We start from the raw sequence: 19,394 nt of genomic DNA, 5'->3' as shown, positions 1-19,394 counted from the left end.
AAAAATATTTAAATCAAAATGTGAATTCTTAACGATTCTTCAATTGAATTGTAGTTTATATGCTTTTGAATTCATCATCATCATCGTCGTCATCTTTGTCAATTGCTCATTCAATGGCTCTTATCTCGGCAGCCACCCATTTGAATTGGGTCAAAGTGTCTGAAGGGGTTAAAGCAATCCCGAAAGCAATTCATAAATTTCACTCCCCTCCCCCAATGCATAACCAACCAACATGTGTGTGTGTTTGTGTTCAAATGTGAGACAATAAAAAAGCCAACATTTCGTTTCATTGGGGCATTAATTATATGTTCTTGCCATCAGTTTGAGATGATCAAGGGACATACATACTTCTATATATTGAATGTTATCTGGATGTTAGATAAATGTGTCATTTGTTAACAAGAACATCAATAACAACAACAAAATGAGTTTTATGACTTGCACCCGCCCCAACAAAAACATTTGGTCGTGAGTTTTTATGTTAATAACCGACAAATAAACAAGAAATAAAAAATGTACAAAAATTGTAAAACATATTTACTTTGAGAGTGTTGGTTTTCAGAATATCAGAGACAACTGAAACTGATTTTGTCTGCAAAAGAGAATTGTCCAAAAAATGAAAAAAGACAAAAAGAAGAAAAGAAAAAATCAAGTCAGCAAAAAATTACAAAAATTATAAACTAAAAGAAAATGTATGAAAAAAAAAACAAGAACAACGAAAAACATGAGAAAATTGTTTAACAAGTTTATGGTGTTAACTGTGTTTTGTTTTTTAAAACTAACTTTGTAATTGTAAAAGTAAATTGGTTTTTCCTAAATGAGTTTTAAATAAAGTACGGAGAATGTTGTATTAGATCTGGGCTTAGAAATGTTCACAACTTTTTAAACCTTTTCTACCTTTAAAAATTAAAAGGTATTTTATTGCTTTTAGCGCTTTGAAAAAGATTAAGTTCTTATTCCTTTCCTTTGTATAGAAATTCTTCTGGAAGAATCATTATTTTTATACAGATTTGCACAAGATGGAGTCCTGAAATTTGCAATGTGCTTAAACTAAGTTTAAGAATTTAAAGATTGTTAATTTTTAGAGCTGTAATTGTTCTTAAATACGCAAATGAATATATGGCAGACTTTGTTCTCACTCCGTTTCTGTTTGTGCAACTTCTTCCCCAATAAGAGTTCAATGAAAGATAAATCAATGAGTGACATCATCGAACGAACGTATTCGTGATCGTCAACCTCGGAGTTTCAGTGTCTTTGATTCGTTTCACAGGAATTTAATGTGAATAACAGTCGTGAATTGGGGCACAGCAGGCAAAAGCTAATGATCGAAAAGATGAAAGAAAGAAGATGATGATGGTGTGTTTATAACATACAACATTCTTTCATTTCAAATACTAACATGTTCATTATAACCTTGAAATATATGTACATACACACGCCAGATGGCGCCAGCGAGACAGAAAGATTCATTGAATTGTTTTGAGTCATATTTATCCTAATTAACCTCAACTGACAGCGTCAAAGGCCTCGCATCCAGACAAGATAAAGACCAAAGAATGAACAACAATGAACACAAATGTAAAAGATACTAAAATCCAGTTGAGATACATAATGTATATATGTACTTTACATATGGAAATGTGAGGCGTTGCACACACACACACACACACACACACACTCAAAATGATGACAAAGATAAAGTGTGGAAGCAAGTTGCTGCTAGCTGGGACCCCAAAAAAAGAGTCGAAGAGCTTCTCCCCTCTGGCAAGGCGGTGGCAGCGGGCAAATAAAGCGACAACTTTAACAAATAAAATGAACATCCAAGAAAGAGAGAGAGAGAGAGAGAGTGAGAGATTCAGCATCATCAACAACAGGCAGGCAGGAGCTAAAGGAAGGAATTTCAATAAAATGCAAAACGACCTTCATCTGCCGGAGGCTTCCAAACAGCAAAATTTGACAAGTTTTGCGTGGGATATTAAAAATTGCGGTGGGTTGAAGATGAAGCTGGTGAAGGTGGAGATTGACTTGGCCATGGGATGGAGATGTAGTTGGAAATGAGATTTATTTGTTGTTAACTTATAAAGTGCAAGAGTTTATCTATTAAAGATATGGCCCAGAATAAATGCATCTTTTGCATGCAATTAAATGATAAGTCATTTGTATACAAAGACAAAAAAAAAAAAAAGAAAAAGAAATGTAAAGAATCAGTATGTTTAGATAGCAAATGCTATCAGGGTTATATGCACATAGACAAGATTTCTGAGGAAATGTTTTGCATTTATGACAGAGAATGTCTACTTAGTGATATATGTAAGTAAGAAATCTCGTAAATCATATAAGAGATACTTTTGGTTTCAATGACTAGCTGGAAATCAAAAATACTAGTAGTAGTGGTCTTTGTTTTATTAAAGAATCGAAGCAGATAACTAAATTATTTATAATATAGTTAGCTGTTGAAACAATCAATGTGCTTTAACTTCAAGCAAACTTTTAAAATACTTAACTAAACTTAATACTTTCAAAATGTCTGAAAAGACTTTGAGACCGAACTTTAAAACTTATTTAAAGAAGTCACATTAGGATAACACTACATTAGATCTTGCAAATATCTTTAGAGCTGTTTTTTATAGTCTTATACCTTTCTTATAGAGGTGAAAATTCTTAAAGTCTACCAGTTTCTTACACAAATCACAACAAATTTTAAATAGATTTTTAGAACTTGGCTTAAATAATATTCATAAAAGTTATTATCAGTTTAAAAACACGTGAAAATCTAAAATTCTTTTAAGTTTAAGAAACGTTCCCCACCTCCCCTATCCCACATGCTTATGATGAACTAAATTTCAGCTTTATTTGAGTAGCTTATTTAGCAAAAATTTGCTTAACGCCATCGCCATATTTTCACCAAAAAAAAAAAAAAAACAACCAACACTTATTTTAAGGTTTTTTTTTTGGTTTTGTTTTTTGTCGTCTGATTATTTTTTGGGATGGCTGCAGACAAAATAACAATGTTATATTGAACACGATTCGCGGCAAAAAAAAGGGAGCACAATTTTAAACGTGACTGTTACAAAGAATTTCATTTCATTTCAATTTCATTTCTCACTTCGTTGACGTTGACATAAAATTATGATTATAAATTTCGACCTTATTACTCTTGTTACTTTCGTTTGTTTTGGGTCGCAAAGAGATTTGCTTTTATTTTTATTAATTTCTTTTATTTTTTTTGTTTTACACGTCTTCTGCAACTGAAGATTAATGCGAAAAGATTTGCTTTTCCATCACTCACACACACACACACACACATATATATATAGGCACAAATCACTTTTAGGTTTACAATTCTTAAGCGTCGATCCTGGGAAAAAATGTAGCTCAATCTCTGAGTTTACCGGCTTGCGTTCGACCACATGCGACCAACTTACTCGCCAACGTTTCGTTAACTAAACTGAAGTGAACTGGACGCAACAACAAAGCAGCCAGCCGGTGGCAGTCGTCTCCAGTGCGTTAAGTGTTGAGTGCTGAGCGGTTGCGGCACTGCACCACTGTGGGGCCACCACTTTGCACTCAATGTAACGAAACTTGTTGTTCTCCTCTCGCTAGCTCTCTCACACTTGGTTCTCTCTCACTTGTTGCTTCGCATTTTTTGAGATTTGTTTACATATATTGTTGATACTCTATGAATTATCCACCACTCTCCCACTCATTCTTTGTTTGCCGCTCTGTCTCTCTCTCTCTGTCTTTATCTCTGGCTAGTGGCTCATTAAGTGGTTGTCACTTTTGAGTGGTTTTGAGTGCCACTTTTGAGCGTTGTTATAATTTTTCAATCTGTTTGTTGCCGCTTTGTCTCTCTCACATTTTCCCCCCCTTTTTTCCTATATAATTTAAATATATTTGACTTTATTGTTCCCGCATTTTTGTTTTCGGATGATTTTATGACAATTTACAAATGTTTATTAACCCTTTTCTTCCTTCTTTTAAGGCTAAAGCATTTTGAATGAGTTAACATGTGAAATATGAGTCATTTTGGTCAGCGAAGGCCAAAGTATTAAACAAATACAAAATATGTTGCCTTTACTTTTCCCTACTCTTTACATTTGCAAAAACTCATAAACAGAAAACATTATTAACAGCTAACTACGCTAAGACACGACAGAGGTGTGTGTGTGTGTACCAAGGGGGGTGTGTGCGACATAAACCACAAACTACTCCTATTTGAATATAACTCAAATAATCTTGTTAAAGACTTTAGTATATCAGCAAACTTGAATTACTTAATACATGCCTAAGCCAAAGTTAACTTTGATTAATTTAGCTAGGCACTTAAATATATGCCTTTGTTTTGACTAATTCTAGCAATTAACTATAATTATGTTTAGATTAAGTGAAACTAATTAAACCTTCAACTTGGGAATGAGTTTAGATAAAACAATGAGACAAAACGAGACTGGAATAGTTAGATCAAACTAAGCATCTGCTTGAGCCGATTAGCCTAATGTTAGTTACTCTCGCTGACTATTATTTACAAGAAATCAAAATTTAAACACTAAAGCAAGAAATATTTGCCCCCTGTTTAACTACGTGCATGATATCAGTAGTCCTTGCCTCGCCACCTAATCTCTCCCCTCATTCATCTTGGTCTGAATGTTTAATAACTTCATTGAGGCTCAGCCACAATCATGAGGCCTTTGCCTTGCCATGCCTTGCTCAACTGACAAAGTGTGAAAAATATTTCGAACGAGTTTATCATAAGCGAGGAGATTTTTCTTTTAATTTTCCTTGTGGATTTTCTTTATTGTTTTTCCTTTTTTTGTGATTTTTTTTCTTTTTTTTGGTGTGAAGCCTACACTTGCCTCGAGCAAATAAAATTTATGAACTGCAGACAGAGACAAACTCCAGACATAGTTGGTTTTCCTTTTTGTCGCCACTTTTTGGTTTGTTTTCGGTTTTTTTTTTTTGGAGTGTCGCCGGAAAAATCTATTTTTAAGCGCATAATTTTTCACTCTGCCACCTTTTGGGGCAGCCGTGGCGGGGGCAAGCAATTTTTTTTCTCTCCTTGTCTCACTTCATATGCATATTTATCTCTTCACAGAGGCGATTTGTCGTCTCAAGAAAAATGAAGGAAACAAAACCGAAAGAAAAAAAAACTAAATCTTGGTGTTTGCAGTTTCGTTTGGGTTTCGAATGGATTTCCTGTATAGTTGAAATTTCAATGTTGAACTTTTGCCAGTGTTAATCATAAAACTCATTTGAGAAAAGAAAGAGAATATTTATTTAGCTTTCCATTCAATTACATTCGAAAAAAGCCAATGCCAATTAAAGAACTATTTCATGCTAGCAAATTTCATTTCATTGGATCCTCAGGGCAAAATATATTTTTGCTTCAATAACATTCACATATACAACGGAAAAGAGCAAACAAAAATATTTATGAAATGAAACCCTTGACACTCCCAACCACCCGCCGATTCCCGCATCCTCAAATACAAGCCACTCAACTCCAAAATGGGTGAAATTGGCAAAACGCACACAAAATGGCGCTGCCAGCAATACATAGAAAGGAAACTAACAAAAACCATTCGAGGAAAAAACTGACAGTGCAAATGAATTGGCCACATGGCTGGGGCAACAACAGCAATTTCTATATGTTCTATAGGTAACTCTCTTTGTGTTTGTGTGTGTGTGTGTGCGCAACACCAACACGTTTGACAATTATACATTGGTTACATTTCGTGGCATATTTGTGCAGTTTTTGTGCAAATAAAAGGACCTCAAACAGGGAACAAAAAACAAACGAGAGCCACCGCCATATTGCGGTATCACATAAAATTGATTGTGGGGCGTTGCCGAATAGCTGGCAAAACGGATGTATATCCCTTTATATATATAGGTAGGTGGGAAGGTGGGAAGGTGGTCGGTAGGTGCTTTCTTGATAGACAAAGTAATCACACTGATACAAAGGGAGAGAGGTAAAGATTGAAGTGAAACCATCAAAAGCAAAGCCAAAGCCAAACCATTTTAGCGTGACAATCAATTGATTTCCCCAGCGTGCCAAAACGACAGATGATGTATATATGTATATATATCTTCTGGTATATTTTTCTTTTGCCTTTTTTTTTGTGGCAAAGGGTTTTCGGGTTTTTTAATCAATCTTTAAACATTTAATGGGCCGCAACATGACAAATTGTCGTTACAAAATGAGAATATAAATCACCTTTTTACCGTTAGGGTCTATAAAAAAAAACAAGTAAACAAATATTATTTACAACATTTTTTGCACAGAATGAATCATTGTAGATAATTTTATTAAAACTCGTTTTGAAAATCTTAATTAATTGATTTTATAATTTAAATGTGATTTGGTTTATGTCTGTACTAACAAAAGTCTTATACTAGCTTCGTGTGTTGCCTACTTTTGGGGTTGTTCAAATTTTTTGACTACTTTTTTCTTACTTATGTCACACAATTGTGAGTATTTGTGAGTATTTTGTTGATATTATTATTTTTCCTAGGACATTTTGTGTTTGGCGACCAGCATCATAAAGAGTCAGCCATAAATCACAAGTTTAGCCGCTTTTTTTCGATCGGCCACCCACTGCGTATGAGTGATTTATGTGTGTTTTCTCTTTCTCTCTCTCTCTGGCTCACTTTAAAAAAAAAAAAACTTAAATTGATTTCTTTGTGTCGAAGCTGGACTGCATAATAATAAAGCAAGCTAAAAATGCAACGAATACTCTTCACACACACACACACACATAAAGCTGTTCCCACACACATTTTTCACACATATTGGCTTAAATGGCCAAAGACCAAAGAAGAACTTAAGCAGGAGTTTCTGCAGCCAGCAGGACGACACCAACCAGCTGTGTCCAATCGTTGGTCATAAGGGGTTAAATGAGTGTGTGCCAGTGTGTGTATGCGTCAATATCGACCACATGTGCGGTTAAATTATGGTCACTGCAAGGACTTTTCCGGCCATTCATGTGCTTGTTTTCTTTCCCTTTTCTTGTTGTCGTTTTTTTTTTTTTTTTTTCCTACATTTATTTTGCTATTTTTCCAACAGTTTTACAGGAAATCAATGAAACATATTTCAAAGCGTTAAGCAATTGCTTTTTAGCGGCCATTCTCTGCGGCTGCTGCCCCTTCATGCTTATGTTGCCACAATTGCTGATTTTTGCAAGCAAAACCAATTGAATGGTTTCTGCTTTGGGCAATTGAATGAACATTTTCCCCCCCTCATCCCAGCTATCCCATTTTTCGATCTGTTGTCGAGTCAAGTCCATAAAATTCAGAGTTCTCCTTCCACTCTCTTAGCCTGTCTGCATTATTTGCTAAATGAGGCAGAAGTAGTTTTGTGGCTTTGGTCGTTGGACACATGTGAGCTTCAGTCCAGAGTCTACCCTCACCAATTTATTGGCATGTCCATCAGAGAGAGTCTAGTTTGCCTGGCTGCCTGAATGCATGCCTTCCCGGTAATTGCCAGTGAACCCTTTTCATTAGCAATGTGAATGCATTTTGCGGATTCATTCGGTCTGAGTATGTAGGCTAAGATGAGAAGAGAATCGAAGGCATTTCGTCTTGACAGTAATGATGGAATGAACGCAGAGCAGAATGTGAACTAATTGAAGATGAAATTCCATTGCAATTGGAATGCCAAGCAGTAGGTAAATTAAAGTTTAGAATTTGAATAGAGTTTCCGTTTATAGAATTTTCCGCTGTATAGAATCTGTCCACGACATTTGTCGTGGTCGGTCAACTCTTTTTCTGTTTGCTTCCTTTCTTTTTCGGTTATGTGTATGCAAGAGTGCACTTTTATTTCATTAACATTATGTCAGGCAATGCAAACAGTTTGCCAACTATTCAAAAAACGAAAAGGAGAGGAGCGAAAAACTTTCTCAGGTTGGGTTTTTTAACTGAAAGTGCACAAAAGTTTTTTTATGCACACATTTTTTCGCTTTTTTTTGGTTTTTAACTTTTCTACAATTAATATAAATTTCTTGCTCCTGCTGCATGTTTTTTCTTTTTTATTTTTAGTTTTGGTTTTGTGGTCAATTAACTATGTAACCGAGACCGAGAAAGTTCTCTCTTTCACTAACTATTTTACTGGAATTTCCGGCATAAAAAGCTTAGCTAACTATTTTAAAAAAAAAGCTTTAATATGGCCAAGAACAGATTTAATCTAAACATTATGAAAAATTTGTGCCAATAAATATTGGAAATTGTCAAAAGTTTTTCCCCAATGTCATATAAATCAAAAGTAGAGTAACCTACATACTACATATAGATTGAAAGATAAGCAACTCGGGTAAATGCCTAAACAGAAACAAAAAGTGAATGAATGGAATGTATGGAGTAGTTGGTTTCATATTCCTTAACTTTTCTCTTCTCTCGCATATATATACATATATATATATATTTATTCTCACTTTATGGCAAGTATTCCTGATCCTTTGCCCCTTTCACCTCGATTTTATGGCCATGTTGTGTATTGATTTTTGTTACTGCTAAAAGTATGCGGCTGCTACATATATATCGCATACAAAATATGTGCATTTTATGCGCTTTGATATTTTATACATTCAACGAGTTACACACAAACACATATGTCCATTGTTTGAGCACACACATTGAAAGACATACACATGTGTGTGTATACTGCGTGTGATGTGACATTTTTATGCCTTGCCAAGCCAGAACTTTGTTGCAACGAAAAATTTACGGTGCGTATGAGTAACGACAACAACAGAAACATCAACAGTTCCAGCAACCAACCAACCGACCGACATCAACCATCAGACATTTGTGGCCAAAAATATGAAATGTCATAAAAAACACACTTGCATTTATTAGCCATTTGTTGTTTTTTGGCTCTACATGTGGTTTTTATGGTAGCAATTGAATAAAATATTATTCACATTTTTCCCACACAAACACAAAACAAGAGAAACAAATTTAGACGAAGATATTAATAACAAAAACAAAATAAAGAAATCCAAACAGTAAACAGTTAAGTAAATGAAGTAATTTTCAAATGATTTCGGTTTCTCTATGTAACTTACCGTCATATATTCATCTAGGCGATGCTTCCAATTGTCAGATCTATCGATTAGATTGTTCCATTGCTCAGAAAGTTTGCCAACTTCACGGCGTATGCTGCGTGTCAGCTCACGGCTTTGCTCCTCGGCGGACATGTAACGTGAATCCGAATCATGGGCGGCTGCAATCAGCAGAAGAAAATAAGTGGAAAGAACATGAACAAAATGATATAAGTGCCACAGAGAAAGTCAAATTATGGTGGAAATTCAAAAGGCAGAAAGGAGGAGAAAGAAGAAATCTTCGGCACGTACAGAGAGGAGTTTATGAATTAGAGATGATATTATGACTCTTAATGCCTGCCAATGTCGATGATTATAATGCTGAGATAGAAAGGGAGAGACGAAGAGAGTGAGAGAAAGAGATAGAGACAGAGCCCGAGAAGGAGGAGCAGCAACAGCAAGTGAAACTTTGATTATGCTGATGGTGCCTGGTGATTAAATTTGCAATAAAATAATCTTACATTCAAGTACCTCAAGCAAATGTTTGAATCAAAATCAAGGTGGAGATTGTTTGAAGGTAAAGGAATGAGGCGTGCCAGTGAGGGCATGATGCCCTTTGGGTATAAAACGTTAAATTGGCGCGCACACAGATAGACTTAGAGAGACAAACAGACAGACAGAGAAATGGTCAGGTAAAAGTTAAGTGAAATATCTTTTGGGGAATTAGAAATCCAATTGGGAAACAAAAAGGGAGAGGGACAGTTCGAGGGGAGACAGGCAAAGACTAAAATCCAATTACAACAAATTTGACTTGCAATTGATGTTGAATGATAATCAAAATCAATGAATCAAAGGTGCAACTTTGACATAGAAATTTGATTACTTTGCCAAACGGAGTAAGCGTAACTTTGCAACAGTGATTAAGAGAAGTTAAGGTACAAATCTCAACATCTATCCATAAGTTATTCGCGGTGAAAAACTTATCGAATCGATGCGATTAAAATAATCGAAAACCACTTAAGACATTTCTAATTTTCCGCATTGGGAAAGAGTGTCATGAAATTTGAAAGACAAGATGACATGAAATGTGGCAGAAAAAGATGGGGCGGAAAAAAAAAACTTGGGGCAAAATGCAAGAGAGAAAATGTGGAGCGAGATGGCAGCATGGCGAGACTGACAAGTGGCAGCTGGAAAAGCCATGGAAACGCAGACACAGTGACACAGTGTGCAAAACGTACGTACAAAGACGACAACAGCGACAGAGCCATCGATGAAAACTTGGTCTAAATCCGAATTTAATTTAATGCACGGACGGAGACACAGATGGAGGAACTGCTAAGAGATGAAGAGATGGCGTACAAGTTTTATGGCCAAGCCAAGGCCCAGAAACCAACCAGTTGTTGGTAATATGATGCTAAGCAAATATCGAGAGTTGAGTTGAAACTTCCTTCCTTTCGTGCCGCTGTTCTTCTTGTTCTTGTTGTTGTTGTTGTAATATTCAAATTCAATTTAAAGATTGAGTTTTATCGTGTTGAATGTTTTCCGCTCTCTCTCTCTCTCTCTCTATCTCGCTCTCTGTCGCGTACTGTCACACTCAAGATGGAAAAGTCTCTGATGGACAGCTGCTAAAAGGAAAAACTTTCTTGCCATTGCCTTCAATTTCAATTTTCATGCTGCTTGAATAAAATTCTCTTGCTTAAAAGGAAAAGTTCTCTGGGATTTAAATTGAAATGAAAGAAACAGATATTAGACAGAAACGAAGATAAGTAAAATATTTTTGAAAATTTAATTTGTCCTTTTTCGAACTAAAAAACAACTATTAACTATTTCATTTTAATTTAAACAATTCTGCTTATCTCTTAAGCACACAAAACAGAGACGCAGAGAGAGAGAGAGAGAGAGAGAGAGAGAGAGAGAGAAGAAGCGAGAGGTAAATTGGTATACCACAAAATAAACATCAAAATGGCTAAAATCAAATGGCATATAAAATAGAAACCAACTGCTAAACCAGAGACAGCTCAGAGTTCAGTGGGTTCGCTCTCTTGCTCTAATAGCGTACTAATCGCACTAATTGCTCTGGTCGCAATTATCGTTGACGCCCGCTCAATGTGGGTGAAAAAAAACGTTAAAACCCCAAAACAAAATCCACAATTCCCTACCCTGCTGCCTCCCACACACACACACACACTCACACACACACAGTCATTTGCTAAATTGTTAACTAGAGTTTAAACAAAAAAGAGAGGGAGCAGTGGAAGCTTAGTTGAACTTTGGTCGTTGGGCTAAAAGAAGTGAAAATCAATTGGCAATTCTGCAGTCTGGCCGCAACAACAGTTGTCTACTTTTAGGCGCTCACGTTCGCAAAGTCCTCTGTGTGACTCTCTCTCTTCAAATGTGTGTGTACGTGTGTGTGTGTGGTGCGTGTGTGTGAGCTTGCGGTTTTTACAGCTTGCCAAGCTGTTGGAGAATAGTTAAAGCAACAATTGTGCATGTTGATTTTAGTTACTTTCCATGTTTGGTTTGAGTAACTTCAAACTGTTTAAATTTCAAGGAAAACTTTTTCTTTAAATTAACATTCTATTCTTCACTTTTCATGGAAACTATATTTTTGTTTAAAAAACTTGTAATAAAAAAAAATATTCAATTATCATCACCGATCTACATGGCTTATTTGATGGCTCCTTCTTTCAAAGTCTCCAAAATCTAGGTGTTAATTGAGACAGACAGACGGTCTTGGGTAAATCGACTCGGCTGTTACATACAATTTGGCGACAAATTTAACACGATGCCGGAATTAACAACAGATTGAAATTAGGTACAGATAAGATATGTTGTTTGGTCCTAATTCATGGTCAGCATAGATTATATGTTAACTCTTTGAAAAGGGCACATCATTTGAATCTGGTCATAACCTTTAGACTTACAATTTTTACAGATATTTCGCAATTTGAACTTTAATATTTTAAATATTTCTTATGGCCCAATGAAACTTATCGACTTTTGGAGTAGGGTTGGGGGCAAGCTCAAACATTTAGTAGAAAGACCTTTTTAGTAGTAAAAGTAGATAATGGGAATATAAAACTTACCCTCCGTATCGCTAGTATCTGAGACGGCTGCTTCGTTGGCAATATACTGACGACCGCTCGTTAAATTGCTCTCCACAATTGGCCGTTTATCCTCCAATTGACGACGAAAGGCTTTATGATCGTCCTTTAAAAGAAAGGAAGAAAAAGAAAACATTAAAAAAGGAAAGATTTACTTTCATGAATAAGAAATGCTATGAGAAAAATAAAAATACTCTACAAGCAAGTAGAAAGAAATAAGTACAGAATTTCCAGTGGTCAAGGCCCATAAACTATCAAAGAATGGCAAAAACTTCACTCCCCTATACACAATAAATTCTCGTGTTTAATGCATTTAGTTGTGAAAATAAAAATGCAACAATACGAGAATATATAAAAATAGCAATGGAAGCTAGAAGAAGAGAGACAGACAGAGAAAGGGAAAAAATTCAAGCCGAAATGTAAATGTCCGGCAGACCGTAACTTAGTGGCAGGCAATAGATTTACAGGATGACTCCATGGTTCCATGGCCGCTGCTGTTTCCTTCTGCTACTTTGCTGCTGCCTTTTGAATGGGGTGAAAGTTCGCTCATTTTTCTCTCCACCCTGTACTTTATTTCTCGGGGAGGGTTAAGTGAATTTCCAAGTGGCTCATGCTGTGTTAGACAGTGTTTTTCTTTCCTCCTGTTTTCAAACTAGCTCGTTTGGGTTTCGCTTTCCATTTTTTTCGCTTCTTCTTAAGCTTCGTCTTACCCCACTCCTTGACCCGAGGCCTTAAGTGATATGTGCAGGATGTGTGTGTGTGTGTGTGTTTGTGTGTGCTTCAGTGTGTAGGTGTGCGTGTAAGCATGTTTTTGACATAACAAGCATCATTTAACAATTATTTAAGAATTCCAAGGAAATATATGCGTCGCCCTATTCTTTCCTTCTATTGGGTCAGTGCTAAAAACGAAGACTTATGGCCACTTAGTAGTAGTTGATACTTGGAAATCTTCACTAAAACCCGTAACATATATGTATAAAGAGAGGCTATTAAATACATTGATCTGGGTATTCATTCAATTTGTATGGATTTTCCCTATTCGATTGGACCACCTTTTCTGTGTTTTGTATTTGCACTTTCCACTAATGAAATGGAATTTATGCCCACTTCTTGCCACTTTTGCCGAAAATCAACAAAATTATTTAAATTATTTCAACTAGTTTCTAATTGTATTTGCCTAGCAATTAATGTGATTGCCAAAAAGCGAACCCAAAACTCTGTCAGATAACTGATTTAATTAGAACTAAAATATAAAATTTCATAAATATTTACACAACAACGCTGACGATGAAAAAACAAAAAGTATTTTTCTGTTTCAACCAAAATGAGCTTGTCTATGCACCATTAAATTAACAAATGAGAACGAAGAGGGTGAAATTGAAACAAAAATTAGGCCACAACCCCAAAAAGAAATAAGCGAGGGGGACAGAGACAGGTAGAGAGGGAGAGGTAGGTGTAGAGGACCCAACTGCCTTCCAGACAATTAGTTGGGGCTGAGGGCAACAACAAATTGAGGTGCAGTCAGAGCTTTTGAGAAAGGTTAAAACTGGGTCGTTGACATAACACAGAAAATGAAGCAAAGAAAACAAGTGGCAAAAGGGTTACTCTGATTTGTTGAAACTACGACTTGCAAATACCCTAGGAAAATGCTTGAAAAGTAGCTCAACAATCTATTTTTTATCGCTGTGGAAGAGCAAAAACTAGAGATTTCCCATTGTCTTTTTAGATTTAGGTGAAATTTTATAGAAATGTAGACATTCTATTATTATTTTATATTTTTTAACAGGGTATGGAGCACCACAGAAACGACTATCTAACCTGGTTAATCAAACAAAAAAGAAACAACCAACTTACCAACTGCTTTTGCAAACTGGCCGCATCACCGCGCACTGGCCCTAATCCCAAGGTGCTCAGTTCCGTATCCTTGCGTATAACCCATTCGGTTAGCTCTCGTAACGATAAAAGCAAAGCATTCCAATGTTCTGAATTTGATTCCAAACGATTTCTGTAAGAAGCAGACAAGAAAATGATTGTAGTAATAATATGAAAATTTAATTTGCACTTTAGCCAACAGAATGGAGAATGGCGCAAGGAGCCACAAAATGTCAGCGATAATTTGTCTATTTTTTGTGTTTTTGTCTAGCTTCCATCTCCTCTCCCGATCTCCCACGTCTCCCTATTTCACTCTCGCTCTGGACTTGTTTGGGCTCTATTAAACTTCGTCGTCTATGCTAAAATTTCAGCTGTCGCGCTGTAATTGTGAAATGTCCTGACATTTTATTCCTCATTTTATTTTTTGCCTTTTTTTTTTTTTTTCCTCCTGCGGGCCACTTGTCGTTGGCATATTTCTGGCCATTATGCTTACTGAGGGAGAAGAAAAATCTGAAAAATCTCCGTCTGCCTGGCCATAATAACAATAGCCACAGAGAGGCGGCTTCATCTCATAGTCATCTCATTTTCATCTGTAGTTGTCGTTGTGCTTTTCCTTTTTTCTGTCTGCCTTTGTCTGTTTATCTTTTGGCGAATTTCTTTCGCTTTTCTCGGTTTCTTTATTATTTTTTCTTATAATTAAGGCAAGAAAAAAAGAAAACGGAAATGGCCAGACCTATGCTTGGGTTACTCACCCACCTCCACTTCCACTTTCATTTTTCTCTCTCAAGCGAAATAATAAGGGAAATATCTACAGGGGCGAAAATATGCCAAGAGAAATAAGTTGTATTCAAATATATATGTATAGAGCTATCAGCTTGTCGGATTCTTTTCCTGACTGACTTTGGCAGACAAATTGATATGGGTAGATTGTGTTAGAAAAAGAAATGAAATGCTTTTGTTAGAGCCCAAAAGCTCGGGCTATAGATAATTGTGTAGGCGGAAAATGAGTTTAAGTGCAATTAGTGAGGAAGTGGAAAATTGATTTCTGGAATCGAAACACATTATATTTCTCACCCTACCAATTCTCGTTCGCTCAAGTGATTCTGCTTATCATAGATATTTCTTGTCATATTTCCTCACCTGCTCTTTGCTGCTCTTTTTCCCTTGTTCTCTCTTTATTGCTACCTTGATTGAGCTGGGTCAACACTCACCTATCCATCATTTTACTCACAAAATGAACCTCATCATTTTCCCTTTTTTTCTCTCTTTCTCTTTCGCGACCACGACCACCCATCTAACATCCAGGCAATTGTAATTCCAAAGAAAAATTTTCAACCATGCTACAGATTCATCAATCTTCTGAGGCATCTCAGTCAACACAGCACAACAAAATAACTGGCAATCTGAGACCGGAACACCTGTAGAGATTGCCAGCTTCACTTAGAGTTTTATTTCTGTTTTGGCCAGAAAACAACAGTATAAGAATAACAGCAAATCAACGAAAGGAGAAAGTTCAAAGCCAGCAGAACTTTCTACATAAATGACCCCAAAGCTAAAGGCAAAAGTGCTGCGGCTAATACAAACGAACAGCGAACAAAGAAAGAGCAAATCCATGAGCATGATGAAAAGAGAGAAAGAGGGAGAGGAAAAACTGGGAAAACTTTTCAACTGCTGTCGAAAATATTTCTTAGGAATTTATAAGCTAACAAATCTTGGCAGTCAAAACGAACGAACGAGGAAAAGAGGAACAAACAAACAAATAAGTCAACTCGAGGCAAGTTTGGTCAACGGAAAACCCTGAACAATAGAGATGGCTTTATGGAGAGGGGGAACCCGGGGATGGCGTGGAGAGGGAAGTCAAGCTGGGACAGTGGGCACTTAAGGTGTCATTCGTCAACTGTCTTGTGCTTACGCTAATTGAAAAACGCTCGAGAATATGGAAGTGAAAAAAATGATTGCCTACTTTTTCGGGCTTCGTCTCATGATATCGCGTATACGCCTGGGTATACAACATTTTTATGGATAATTGCCATTTATATTCATTATGGAAAACCGAGAGCAGCCAGTCTTGTTTTCGCCAGCCAGCATTTTTGCATGTCATCATCATTATTCATTTTACACTACAGCACACCAACCACACGCCATTGGCTTGGGCTTGGGCTCGCATCACTCTCCTTTTGGGGGACAATGTAAACATGGCGTCTGACTTTCATCATCGGACGAGACAGCAGCGCATCAATATCAACGAGCGAACAATATTTGTATACTCTCCGGGTTCATTCTCTGCTCGCTCTCTCCCCCTGTCTTTTGCTGGTTTTATTTATGAAATGTGGAAATTACAACTACAGCAACCAACATTGGCCAGAATTCTGGTTGGAGTTTGGTCTGGCCATGTTTGAAAATGGCGATTCCATCACACAGTGACACACTGTGTCCGTTCTTTCCACACTTTTGGCCCCATTTTCCGACATTTTTCACGCGTTTCGTTTTTATTGATTTTCATTCATGGATCCCAAAGCCGTTTGGCGGCTTCCCGCCTGCCCTGCCTGCTCACTGCCGCTGACCGGCCAGGCGTAAACTGTTGTTGTGGTCCAGTTCGGTTCAACGCTTATTTGTACTGTTATTTTCGCATTTTCATCAACACAATGTCTCTTAACCTACAAGCCGTAAACCACAGCATCAAGAAAAATCTCCCATCCCATGAGCCACCCCCTTTTACCATCTTTGTGTCATGAAAACTGCTTGAGTTTAATTTGGTTTAATTAACGTATCAGTTGGAGGCCAATTTCAACATAAAAGCAAACTCTTTAAAACTGGAAAAGTAACCACAAGGCTTTTGCAGTTTAAAATGGATTATGTTAAAACTGGAAGGCAAGACAAGTGGCTCTTTTTTTAACGTATACCCTCTGGCTAATAAGTTAATAGTTTTCTTAACAGCATAAATGATACACTTAGTAATGGGATACGCTTCGAATTTTAGGGCGAAGAGTAAAATATGACTATGCGTGGGGGTCTCTTTACCAACTAACTGAAGTAAAATTAACCACAAGGCGTTTAAAAGAGTATAACTTCAGAAACTCCAGTTCAGAATTTTAGTGTTTTTTTTAACTTTTTCATACGAAAATTTTCGCTCAGTTCAGTGGCCTCTTTAAACTAGTTCCAAGCCCCTTCAACTGGATGCGCCCATTTGAACACGAAAGCACAAAACTCTCCAAAAACACGAGCTATTTAAAGTCTATTTGAAATGTTTTTTTTTTTTCTTTTTCATATGCTTTTAGTCCGCAACAATTCAAAAAAAATGCCAAACAACAACAACGAAAAAAATAAAACGTACATAAACCGAAGAGAACAAGAGAGGGAGAGTGCAAGGGAATGTAACGAGAACTCGGTCTGAAAAGCACTTACCTGATTGCAATACTTTTCGATTTTAAATTATTCCAACGTTGATTCATCTCATCCAGGCGACGCTGCAGCATAACCGCATCCTCTTGTGAGGTGAGCGAACCCAAAAGTTTGCGGCCGGTGCCATCGAGACGATCGTAAACCACGCGATGGGTTTCAATTTCCGATTGGAGGTCCTGGAAAGAAAAAGAAAACAAACACACACAAACCAAGTTAAGTGAATGAGTAGGCACAAAAAGAAAACACGGAAATGCTTATAAATTAGTTTTTCATCTGCGTATGTGTGGGTGTTTGGGTGCCCACACAGTTGATATTCATAAGTGTGGCGGCAGGTGTCAGGAAATTGAATTTAAAACAAGCGAAATGCAAATCTAAAACAGGCAAAAGCCTTGTCCTGTTGCCGACAGCCTAAAAGTAGGCAAACATATTTCACAGAGTCTGCCAGGTGAATGCATTCGGGGTCTTTTGGCCTGCGGATTAAACGTTTGCCATTTAGAAACAATAAAGCACATGCACACAAATACATTGAGAGACAGAGAGAGAGAGTGAAGCCATGAAATTTTTGAAATTCTACCTCATGCACAGGATGTGCCGGCATCCTGCGTTTATGAGTGACAAGTTTATAAGCTCCACTGTGGCCTCTAACCAATTATTAACCGCATGTGTTTCCATGTCGCCCCCGTTTCTGACATATTCTAAAGCAGCCTCCAGTTAGGGACGGACCTCTACTGTCCTGTCGTGCCTGGTTTTGTTCGCTACGGTTTGGTTTTTGTCCTGGGCCAGGTGTTTTATTTGTCATCAGAAAAAAAGAAAAAACCGAAGAAGGCTTAAAAATGTTTTCCCCTTTTTTGGTTTAGTTGTTTTGTGTGTTTGTCTCAGTTATTTGCTGCGGTTTTGTTGGTTAAGTCCTGTTCTAAAATACACACCTGCCTTGGCTTGTCTCGCTCTTCCACTTTCTATATCTAGATATGCATGTGTATATGCTTTATATACATATATATATATATGAGTGTTTATATGGTTGGTTGGTTTTTTGGGGTTTTGTTTGCCTTGTGCATTTTAAAGGTAGAGATTTTATGCGGGGATTTCAAAAGGTTTTAACTTTGATGTGGCTTTAGGCCAGCACAGTGTCCAGCTTATAAACTTGGTTACAACTTCAAGTTTTGTCATTTACTGTTGCACAAAGTTTAATACGTTTCCAAACTCGTATTTTTCTAATCCAAGTTAATGCAATTAAATCGATCAATCAATCACATATAAAATAAACCGAAATGTACTAATTAAAAGTGGAATTAGTTTGGTTCCACATCCCCAACATCTCATCTCATTCTATTAGGTGTCTGGGTATTTTCTTTTCTCTTGTTCCTTTTTTTTTGCTAATTAAACCTTCATTAGAACGCCAGTGTGTCCCACCCTTGTTGGAGAGTGAAATCTCAGCTAGCGAAAGGGCGTAAAATTCTACGATGTGCCATGCGTGTGCGTTGAAAATGAAGCTCCAATTAATTTGGCTTATGCATGCCACAAACACACGCACACCCACTCGCATACACATAAACATGGCAATTCAATTAATGCGCAAAAATTGTTTATACGTCAATGGAGCGAAACAAAACAAGAAAAAATAGGAAGCAAACGGGGACGAGGTAGGTGATCGAGCCCCAGGAGCAGCGGCATCGTCATCATCACCGATGAAGAGAATCCCAAAAGCAAACAAAACAAAAGCAAAGCATTTTTAATGAGCAGTCCCATATGGAGGAACGGCGGGAGGTGCGCAGAGCGGGCGGGAGGTCCTGCGACATGTGCAAAAGCCGATTAAATCAATTAAAATGAGAAAATGCCAACGGCAACAGCGTTGAAAACGGCTCCGAATCGCATAATAAACGGCAGATTGTAGCGCCTGTGTCCCACTCCTAACTATGGCGCTGCATCCTCTGGTCATTATGGCTTTGAGACACGCCCCCACCCACCCATCTACCTCGAT

At 37.2% G+C, this 19,394-nt stretch overlaps 1 protein-coding gene across 9 annotated transcripts in view; it reads right to left on the bottom strand.

Moving 5' to 3' along the window:
* LOC137582953 (dystrophin) overlaps positions 1–19,394 on the bottom strand; it is a 146,840-nt gene that overhangs the window by 26,488 nt on the left and 100,958 nt on the right. For 6 of the 9 annotated variants that reach the window (XM_068297747.1, XM_068297748.1, XM_068297753.1 and 3 more), the window contains 5 exons: positions 17,417–17,589; positions 13,994–14,144; positions 12,122–12,245; positions 9,060–9,217; positions 542–592 (listed from right to left, as the gene is read on the bottom strand). In XM_068297747.1, the coding sequence (XP_068153848.1) occupies positions 542–592; positions 9,060–9,217; positions 12,122–12,245; positions 13,994–14,144; positions 17,417–17,589 (657 nt within the window). The remainder of the gene's footprint in view (positions 1–541; positions 593–9,059; positions 9,218–12,121; positions 12,246–13,993; positions 14,145–17,416; positions 17,590–19,394) is intronic. The other 3 variants (XM_068297752.1, XM_068297755.1, XM_068297757.1) reach the window with 1 other exon arrangement.

The sequence above is a fragment of the Drosophila tropicalis genome, unplaced genomic scaffold, assembly GCF_018151085.1.
Source record: "Drosophila tropicalis isolate 14030-0801.00 unplaced genomic scaffold, ASM1815108v1 contig_859, whole genome shotgun sequence".
Lineage (NCBI taxonomy): Eukaryota > Metazoa > Arthropoda > Insecta > Diptera > Drosophilidae > Drosophila > Drosophila tropicalis.
Note: the sequence above shows the minus strand (reverse complement) of the source record. Positions and strands in the feature narration are given on the sequence as shown.